Source organism: Austrofundulus limnaeus, unplaced genomic scaffold (genome assembly GCF_001266775.1).
Source record: "Austrofundulus limnaeus strain Quisiro unplaced genomic scaffold, Austrofundulus_limnaeus-1.0 Scaffold65, whole genome shotgun sequence".
Lineage (NCBI taxonomy): Eukaryota > Metazoa > Chordata > Actinopteri > Cyprinodontiformes > Rivulidae > Austrofundulus > Austrofundulus limnaeus.
In genome coordinates this window covers 1,146,208-1,156,206 of record NW_013952467.1, presented here as the reverse complement: position 1 = coordinate 1,156,206, position 9,999 = coordinate 1,146,208, and the positions used below count along the sequence as shown (strand labels likewise).

General features: G+C 38.8%; 2 protein-coding genes across 2 annotated transcripts in view; one reads left to right on the top strand and one right to left on the bottom strand.

Annotated features, from left to right (window-relative positions):
* Positions 1–454: 454 nt before the first annotated feature.
* On the top strand, positions 455–6,794 carry LOC106518710 (protein FAM195A). Its single transcript, XM_014010097.1, has 5 exons — positions 455–823; positions 910–979; positions 1,886–2,025; positions 3,385–3,489; positions 6,426–6,794. The coding sequence occupies exons 1-5, from the start codon at positions 769–771 to the stop codon at positions 6,494–6,496; spliced, it is 441 nt and encodes a 146-aa protein (XP_013865551.1). The 5' UTR covers positions 455–768; the 3' UTR covers positions 6,497–6,794.
* Positions 6,380–9,999, bottom strand: part of trap1 (TNF receptor-associated protein 1) — a 5,885-nt gene continuing 2,265 nt past the window's right edge. Inside the window, exons 7-18 of the mRNA XM_014010096.1 lie at positions 9,871–9,980; positions 9,707–9,780; positions 9,374–9,529; positions 9,071–9,191; positions 8,906–8,975; positions 8,633–8,780; positions 8,353–8,538; positions 8,123–8,261; positions 7,960–8,045; positions 7,514–7,659; positions 7,355–7,427; positions 6,380–7,274 (exon numbers count right to left, since the gene is read on the bottom strand). Coding sequence (XP_013865550.1) covers positions 7,173–7,274; positions 7,355–7,427; positions 7,514–7,659; positions 7,960–8,045; positions 8,123–8,261; positions 8,353–8,538; positions 8,633–8,780; positions 8,906–8,975; positions 9,071–9,191; positions 9,374–9,529; positions 9,707–9,780; positions 9,871–9,980 — 1,411 coding nt within the window. The 3' untranslated portion in view covers positions 6,380–7,172. The remainder of the gene's footprint in view (positions 7,275–7,354; positions 7,428–7,513; positions 7,660–7,959; positions 8,046–8,122; positions 8,262–8,352; positions 8,539–8,632; positions 8,781–8,905; positions 8,976–9,070; positions 9,192–9,373; positions 9,530–9,706; positions 9,781–9,870; positions 9,981–9,999) is intronic.

The window sequence follows — 9,999 nt, the reverse complement described above, 5'->3', positions numbered from 1 at the left end:
TTTTTTTTTTTTTTTTTTCGTCCTATCATCCCCGTACTAACTGAGCCCATCGGACTGGCCCATTACTCCCAGCGGGATTCGTGCCGATTGTCCCGATTACCCACTCCGCCCTTGCTGAACATTAGAGTTGTGTGTAACCTTTTTCCCTGCTCCTCAGCTCCTCTGTGTTTTGTAAATATATAAACCGTTAACAGATAAGATGGGGCCCCTTTAGAGAAATAAGAGGATTTCATTTATTTTACATGATTGTGTTGAAAATGAGTCAAACAAGAAATCATTCCTCTGCATGTTAACTGTAAAAGAACCTATTAAAAAATCTCATAAGTGAAACAAAACTAAAGAGAAAAGCGTGTGATCTGTCGGGGCGCGCTGTCTCTTTAATAAACAGCAGGAGGCGTGGCCATATTGGAGCACGTCAAGACGCATCTGCTGTGCGTACGCACTACGCAGCCTCGTGAACAGTTTGTACCGTGTCTGGGTGACTTTGTGTAACGGGACATGAGGACACCTGCGCAACGAGGGGACAGAAGTTACCTGCTGAGAGAAGGCGGCAGGTGAAGGCGCGAAGGTGGCCTGGGTTGCGTCACGGCTCTTGGGTTTTACGCACAGAGGCAGAGGAAAGCTGCAGCTCCTACCTGCAACTTGAAGACTGAGATTAAATCTGACTGAGCTACATTTCTTCTGGGCAATTGGAGGGAATGTGTTTCCCTTAAACCACCACCCCACAAAGTGCCAAACTGCCCGGTGCACGGGTGGAGGTGCCTGTGAATGATGTACACAATCACCAGAGGTCCCAGCAAACTGGTCACACAGCGACGGACAGGTGAGTCTCTGCGCCCACTTTGTTTTCTGGCACATCCCCTCAGGTTGTCACTCACCTTGCTGGACAACTTTGGTTTGTTTTTGCAGGACCTACTCATCAACTGGACAGCAAAATAAATGAGTTCAAGCACAATCAAACCTCCTGGAACATGCCTGAGTAAGTGTGCGCTTTTCAAAGTAAAAGACCAGATCCTAAAAGTTGAGTACTGCCTTTTTGTTTTGTTTAAAAAAAAAACTGATGAACTTTACATTACTGATCTCACTGATTCTAACACACTCTGCTTCCTTGTATTTGTGACTTTGAGGCAGCCAGGCTGGCCCTGAATGTGTGTTCCTGTGTGACCTTGTAAAAGCACGTGGTCCTTTGTTGACAGCTGTTGTAATCTCTGCCCAACCAACCTTGCTAAAACTTAGGTTCAAAGGGTATGGAGTTGAACCAGTGACAGCTTACACTGATACTGAAAAGATATATATATATATATATATATAATGCAGAGTAGAATACTTTTGATGTAGGTATTACCAATGATTACTAGTAGATTACTAGTTTATGCATTATTTTTGGAGCAAGACAGTTAAAAAAACACTTTACCCTTGGGTCCATAAAATGAAGTAGGCTAAATATGTAAATATTTAACTTAAAACCTTATTTTAAAAGTAAAACTAAATCACTTGTATGTTTATATATTTAATAATGATAATGATCATAAAAACAAGTGCTTCACCTGTGGTGGAGGAGCATTACTTGAACTGAAACAGTGCCAGCTTGAAATATTGAAAAACGAAACATTGAAAATATTTTGGCATTGTAACTTTAAAATACCAAAATCTTTTCAATGTTTTTTTTTCAGTGTTTCATTTTTTTAATGTTTAATTTTTCAGTGTTTCATTTTTTTAATGTTTAATTTTTCAGTGTTTCATTTTTTAATGTTTAATTTTTCAGTGTTTCATTTTTCAATGTCAAATCTCTTTTTCAATATCAATGTAAGCTGTCACTGGTTTCCTGCTGTAGAAACATGCTGTTTCTCTATAAACTGAACTTATTTCTCTTTCCGCCTGACAGCCTTCCTGCACCAAAGATAGTTTTTAACCGTCTGAATGGAAAGAAGCACCATCACCCAGCTCCACCTGTCCCTGCAGACAGTCGACATGAAGAGACTTTCTCTCCCACGCACGAGGAAAACGTCAAGTTTCTCTCAGAGGGTAAGTTCTTCGAATACCTGAAGACAAAATATCTCTTTTCCTTGTTCTTGTGTATGCAGACAGTCCATGCCTTCCTGGCCCTGACATTGTGTTTCTATCAGAGGGGGGTTGAGATCAGCCTCCTCCTCCCCTTTCAAGGCTACTCCCACGCAGCTGCTCTGACACTGATAGCAGAGGAYAACTCACTCACTCATGGACCGTGACCTACGTCAGGCCTTTTCAAAGCGGGCTGTTGATACTTTTTTTTTTTTATTATTTCTTTGTCACCCATAAAACTGCCAGAATCCTAAACTGATTTGTCTGAATATGAGGCTAAAAAAATGCTAAACATTTCAGAGCTACTTCCACATCTTGAGGCTCCTATTAAAGTAGAAGTCTGCTTCTGTCAAACAGCTGATCTTTGGTAACCAGAACAACAAAGGAGGAGTAAACCTGTGCACCTGTGAGCAGTTGACTGATTTGTTGGCCATCAGACAAAAGGCAGTAAAGCTGCAGAAGACACATTAACATAGCTCACTACAAGCATCAAGCCAAAAGGGTAGAAAATAGACTTTTAAATTTATCATTTTTAAAGCAAATGAACTGAAAAGTTGACACCGGAGACGAGGATCCATCATCTGGGAGCTATGATAGCATTCCTGTGATGAGTCAGGATATTAACCAAATAAAAGCAGCTTTTTTCTCAGCCTAAAGCTGTGATGCAAAGAGTTTTATAAATGATCACCTGAAGCCTGAAGGCCCACTTCAACACAAGTTGAATAACGCTGGCCTGCGCTGCCACGTGTGCTCAAGGAAGAAAAGCTTTTTGGGCTTCGATTTAAACCCAGCAYCATCTCGGAGACAAGAAGAGACTCTGCCCACATTTTTACTTTGGTCCGAACAGTGACCTAGTTTTGAAGCGCTTCAGTTGTTTTTAACATTCACAGAAACACTCTGTCTCCAGGAGACCTCGCTTGTCTTGCTTGTTTTTACTTTCTGTGTCCTGTTGGTTGTTGGCATTGACGCTCAGCCAGAGCAGCTCATAAACAACCTCAGTCACCTTGTATCTGAGTGAACAAGGGCACGAAATAGAACCAGTTGTTTGTTTGTTTTTTATAATCATGTCCTGTTTTARATTCACCAATAGTTGAGTACATTTTAAAACTTAACCAAATGAGGGCTCTAAAAATGGAAGGTCAGAGATCAAATGAAATATATTTCTGAATCTTTCAAAATCCAAACATTTGTCAGAAGAGGCAGCTGCCCTGCAGGATTTTATTACTTTGATATTTTAGGTGTGCTACATAAAACTGTCTATGTTGTTGTTTTTTACTTATTTTGTGTAAATGACAGCTTTGGTGATTAAATTATGGTTTTCAGCCTGGCATGAAGTGACTGATCAGGAAGAAGGGACGGGTCAGAGACTGCAGACACCCCAGAGAGCAGTTTACTACAAAGAGACCACTCCTGGATCACACATGGACAGTGAGTACCACTGGTTCTTCTACTTGTTCTGCTAGGGTTTAAGTTTTATGCAGTATTTAAAGTGGGATTATGTTGGGAGAAAAAAAACTGCCACAGTTGTCGATTTCTGCAAATCTGTTGTAGCCACAGATTTGGGATCTGCAAAATCTGCTTAATTAAATCTGTGTGTGCAACAGAAACCTTTTGTGTGGATATGTCTTAAACTGAATTCAATGTCAGGCATAGACTCTGTTGGAGAAATGCATTTTGCTCACAGCCTCTCACGCCAGATTTTTAATCTAAGATTATCTTCTGTTGAAAATTGAACTTTGTAATCGTTTTGGTCAAACATTAAAAATAATGTTAGGAACAAATCTCTTGTGAAACTGCAGGATGTCACAGTCAAAGTATGTGTTGTGAATGGCTCTCAGCTACCACTCTACCCAATTATAGTGCAAAACCTGTACAATTAACAGAATTATGATTAACATTAGCTGAACACACACACAGGCAAAGATTTTATTACCTGCTTTTGACCTTTTACAGTAATGGATAGAAATGTCTAATTTCAAAAAGCAGTAATATAATTGTGTACGAAAGATATCGTTTTTAATCTATTTCTAATTAGAATAACTATTTTTAAGTTATTGTAATTTTATTTTGAAAGTAATAAACYGAAACGGTTAATTTGGTCAACGTTAACATGACAATTTAAAGTTGCAATTCCCAACTTTGACCACCAGAGGGCACAAATTACAAGAGTTTTATGGTTATATGTATTTATTAAGTCTACTAGAGATTGCCAAGAATTTGTACCACTTCACTGACAATGTTGGCATTAACAGACTAATTTTAAAAGCATTTTAATGTCTTTGTTTGGTTTGTTTTCAAGCTTTTAAAGTCTTATAGAGACTGCAAGAAAGTGCTAGCATGCTTGCTAACGTCTGTTTATGTCTGTTCAATAACAGAGGGATAAAATTATCTCACCAGAAAACTTCCACACTGTCAGTGAGCATTGTATGATAAAGTTAACGTAAGAAACATTATACTTATGTGTTGAGCTGGTAAAATAAAATGCAGTTAAAATTATTTTTATATCGAGCAACAAAAAAAAAAAAAAAGCGAGAGCTAAATCTGGTTGCAGCTGTATTGTTTAATATGGCCACAAGAGGGCAGTATAACGCTGTTATTTTCTGTAAGAATTAAACTTATTGTAACTAAAATATATATATACTTTTAACTAAAACTTTTGTTATGCATAATCAATAAATACAGTGGAAAATAGAAATAAGTATACAAAATTTGTAGCATCTGATATTTTAAAATACAGTGGTTCAAAGACAGAAGGAAACATGAAATATTTGTAATTTATTATGTCCAGTAGCATATTTAGTATTAACATAATTACATTGGGATTGTATATTACCCATAATAAAAAGGATTTTAAAAATCATTTTACATGGTACTGTACTGACTTAAATACGTTTTAAATGTTTGTATGTTGCGATGTAGCTTTGTTTTGAAAGTAGGAAACGGAAGTAGATAAATGCTAGACTAAGTTAACTTTACATAATAAAAGTTGCGATTTTACAATGTGACCGCTAGATGGCAGTGATTACAAGTGCCTCCATAGACAAAACGCCTTGAGTGCTTCTCAGGAATTCGTACCATTTAATTCATATGTATAATAAAGGCTTTGTATTTATATATGGTTTCATTGACAATCTCATTAAAAAGTTAAAAATTCAAAGCATTTTAAATTTCTTTACTATGTATATGTATATATAAATACATAAATTGGTTTTTTTCTACCTCCAGTATTTTTTTTTTGTTTGCTTGTTTTGTTTTGTTTTTTTCTGAGTAACTTTACAAAACTGTATTTATTTTAAATTTTTTATCCAGAAAAAATATTGTAAATAAATGTCCTTTTACATAACTGTAGTGATTAAAAACCCGTTGTAATTACGATTTCGGATTGCGTAATCTGGCTTTTTTTATTTTGAAAGTAATTAACGGAAGTAGTTTACATTTGTCTTTTTTATTTTGAAAGTAATTAACGGAAGTAGTTTACATATGTCTGTCAGCTAACTTTATACAATCAAGTTGCAGTTTTTTAAATGTGACCGCTAGAGGGCAGTGATGGCACCAATTCTCTGGAGCTACAAATGACCAAACAGAAAAGTTACTCATTAGTAGAAACATTTGTAACATCGCTAATGTTTATTAAAGCTTTTTAAAACTTTTGAAATGCCTATTTTTAATGTTAAAAAATAAGTTTTCTAGCATACAAAGGTAGAGCAGTTTTTCTTATGTTGAACTTTGAGTTGTAGTTTTTTGATGTATCCAAAATATATGTAAAACTTTATGCAAGACTGGTCAACATGTTTTTAATATACTTTTTTTTTTTTTAATTCACAATGTATTTAAAGTGTGACCATCTCTAAATTTAATTGTATATTTACTATTTAAAATTTAACAAGTAGTCGAACTTTGATCTAAAATGACAGGTTTGGTGTTGCAGTAATCACTGGTCTTTATCAGAAAATCAAAATGATTGAACTGAAAATTATTTGAACTTGAACGTTGAAAACGTCAACACTAAAGAGAAGCTGTTTGTTTAATGATGCTTTGTTTAATGATGCTTCCTAATTTCTTCACTTTCAAAACAGAGTAAAAAAACTTATCAAGCTAAAGCTATTTTATCAATTTCATCTTGTAGTGTTGCAGTTCATTCACGTGACCACTAGAGGGGAGTAAATTGCTCTTTTGTCACATTTTTGCTAAAATCTTGCTAGTCTTATTATTATTGGTATATTGTGTACAAATTATAAGTGAAATATTAAATGTTTTATATTCAGTCATATCTAGTTTCATTTTTTTCCCCCTAGGGTACAATAATCAGACACAAACATGTCAGCACTTCTTTATTTTTGACCTTACATCCTCTTCCTCCTCAGGCTTCATTCCCATAGATCTGGATGAATGGTGGGCTCAGCGCTTCTTAGCCAACATAGACAAGCTTTCCTGACACTTTGAAGCACATCTGATGCGTTCCACCGGTCAGAAGATGAGGCATTGAGGATGGCTCACAAAGGGAAATGTAGCCTGAGCTGTAGGGCTGATGGCTCAGTTCGCCCCGATGTGCTTTGAATGGACTGACAGTGCTGGGAAGCTGGAACTCATGGCCTTATATCTGTGCTTCACTAAAGAAAATATCAGCTCGATGCAGTCAAAGGACGGATGTCTTTAAGTGGAAGTTTCTTGTTTTGATCTTCAAAACAGACAAACTTTGGAAAAGCAGTAAAAAAAATGTTTTYTTCTGGCTACATCTGGTGTTTTCTTTAATAAGTTTACTAGTATCCAGGTTGGAGTGACAACTGTCCACATTTAAAACATGTTTAGCTCCCAGTAACTATAGTCTAAAATGTTTTAGATAAGTTTAGATCAAGTTATTCTCACATGTCCAGGTAGGACTGGAAGGAAAAAGTCACTGAAAAAAGGCTGCAAACTTAAAAAGACAACAGAAAGATGAACTGTGTGGATGGAGAAGCGTACAGCAGCTCATTGTCATTCCATTATTTCCTGTTTTAATCCAGCCGTGCACTACCTCAGCAGGAGTGAAGTGCTCCTCTTGGTGTGGAAAAAGGACCTGCAGCTTCCGTCGACAGGTCCCTGCTAACCTTAAACCAGTCTGCATGAAGCAATCAGTGCTTCTCCAAAGCTTTAGTCAGGAGATCATTTAGGCGGGAAATCATCGGTCGAGGATCATCGTTCAGTCCTGCAGTGATCATGGCGTTGTCATAAATCTGAAAAGCAAAAAGAAAAATGAAACCTACATGAGCACTAGCTTGATTAGCAGACAGAAAAGAGTTATCCATATAAGTACCTGGTCCAGTAACAGTCCAGCTAATTCAGAGTTTGTGTCCTTCAGCTCGTACATCTTCTTGACCAGATCGTGTCTAAACACATGGAGGAATAGTTGAAAATGAACACATCAGCTGTTTTACATCCTTTTTAACCTCTCATTACATGTGGTGAATCTCACCCTGCGTTGATCTCCAGCGTGGGCTGCAGGATCTGAGCTCTCTCCTCAGCAGAGCGGGACAGCTGCTGGGTGCGCAGGAAGTGCCGTGCTGCGCCCATTTCCAGCACAGTTATCATCGCAGGATGGGTGTCCAGACGAGGAGTCAGCTGAGGGTCAAATGTGTGCAAAAACTCAGATTTGGTGTTTTTAGATGGAGTTCAACAATTCAATACAAATTAAGTTGCATGTTAGTATCTAGTAATTAAGCTTCAACATTGAAAATAACTAAATTTCTGATGACGTTCATTTTCAGATCTATTAGCACTTAGCATTTCTGATGCTAACTTCTTGTAGCATCTTCAGCTAGCTCATGACAAATAAAGGTGAATTTTTATGGTTTCACAGGGTAAAAATCATCTCTGATCCAAACATATCCTTGGTTTAACTCCGTTCATCAGTCCGTCTACCTTTACGTTGGAGACTCTCGGCCCTAAAACGTTCTTCATCCAGGCGATCAGGTCATCCGCCTGCTCCTGCGTCAGACGCTCCGATGCTGCAGCAGAGAGAAGTCCAGATTACAGCTGTGACAGTGAGGGGGGCTTCATTCTAACTGAAGGGGAGGGGCCACACCTGGCTTGGCGTCCTCAAACTTCTCCTCCTTGTAGTGATCCACCACGATGTCGGTCTCCACTGAGATCAGCTTCTTCTTGTCGAACTCCCTGAGGTGGAGCAGGGTGAGCTCGTCAAACTGCTCGTAGCAGAACAGGACCTGAACAGAGATGCTCACATTTTACTTACAAATATATTTAAATTAAAAGTTCTTGTTCTGCTCAAAATACTGAATTGACCACATTGACTACCTCCATGTCCTTCTTCTTCATGGCCTCGTAGTACGGGGAGTGCTCTGCCAGGTGTCTGTTAGGAGCGCACAGGTAGTAGATGTTGCGCGTGCCGGCCTTCATGCGAGAACCGTACTCAATCAGGTTGGTCTGCTGACCGGCCGGCAGAGCTGACGACTCGAACCTCAGCAGCTTTCCAATGTCCTCCTACAGAGCAGGAGGAGAGAGTGATGCTGGACATGTCTTCATAAAGACACAGTCACATGATGAAGGTAAACTTCTAAAAAAGCAAAGCAGGCACCTTCACGTCTTGTTCCTGGACGGTAATGATCCCCTCCCTGACGAAGAGGCCGTAATCCTCAAAGAACTTGCTGTACTTCTCGGGCTCCTTCCTGCTCTGCTCCAGCAGGAAGCGGATCACTCTCTGCTGCAGAACATCACGAAGCTTCCTGAACCAAGAGGATCACACAAGAGATTGAATGTTTATTACTGCAGGACCAAACTGTGAGACTAATCATAGTGGGTACACGTCTACTTAATGATAAAAAGTCTTTCATATAAAAACAAGCACTACCTGATGAGGGCACTTTCTTGTAGCAATTCTCTGCTCAGGTTCAAAGGGATATCTTCACTGTCCACAACACCTGTATGTAAACAATGTTAAGCTTACAATCTTGGATTTTGAAAGAAGGTGAAATGAAAACCAGCAGCTGCTGAAAGCATTTGGAAGGATGTGCACCTTTCAGGAAGCGCAGCCACTTGGGCAGGATGTCAGTGGCTTTGGTTTGTATCAGGACTTTCCTGCTGTACAGAGCCACACTYGAGCCCATCTCCCTGCTCATGTCAAACATGTCCGGCTTCTGTTCACAACAATGCACACGTCGAATGATCATTAAAAACAACTGTTTATTTATCACACAGATCCTGAATCAAATAGAACATGGAGTCATTCCTTCTTTAGGTTCACATTATTCAAAGAGCTGTTCTGTAAAATGACATTTAAATAACCTGAACATCACCAGGCACCACAAACAAACCCTACCGACTCAGGCACATAAAAGATGCTTCGGATGTTGAGAGGGGCGTCAGCACGGTAGTGCAGCGTGTAGCGGGGCTTGTCGTAGGCCTGAGCGATGTAACGATAAAACTCTTCATGCTGCCAGTCACTGATCTCCTTAGGATCCATCATCCACAAGGCCTGGAGGAAGAGAACAGGAAGAATGATGCATCGTTCAAGCTGAAAACCTGCCAAAAGTTAGACTTTTGTACTGTTCAACAATACTCGATTTGTGTGTGTGTGTATAAAAACACACACACATATATATTTTTTATGTTTGATCAAATCAAAGAGATCAACAGAATAACACGAGCTCACCTGAAGAGTGTTGAGCCTCCGACCATTCAGGAAGATGGGGAAGCTGACAAAGTTGCTGTACTTTGTTACAACCTCTGAAACACAATTACTGATTGTCATTCAGTGAACAGAAGCGTTGTTGTTTTGTCACACAGCTAAGATGCATCTAATTAAGCCACTTTCACCTTTAACTCTGTCCTCAGAAGAAAACTCTTTGCAATCCTCTTTGAGGTGCAGTACAATTTTTGTTCCCTGCTGAACACCACTGGCTTCAGCGATCTCAAAAACTCCAGAGCTGAGACAAAAAAAAAAAA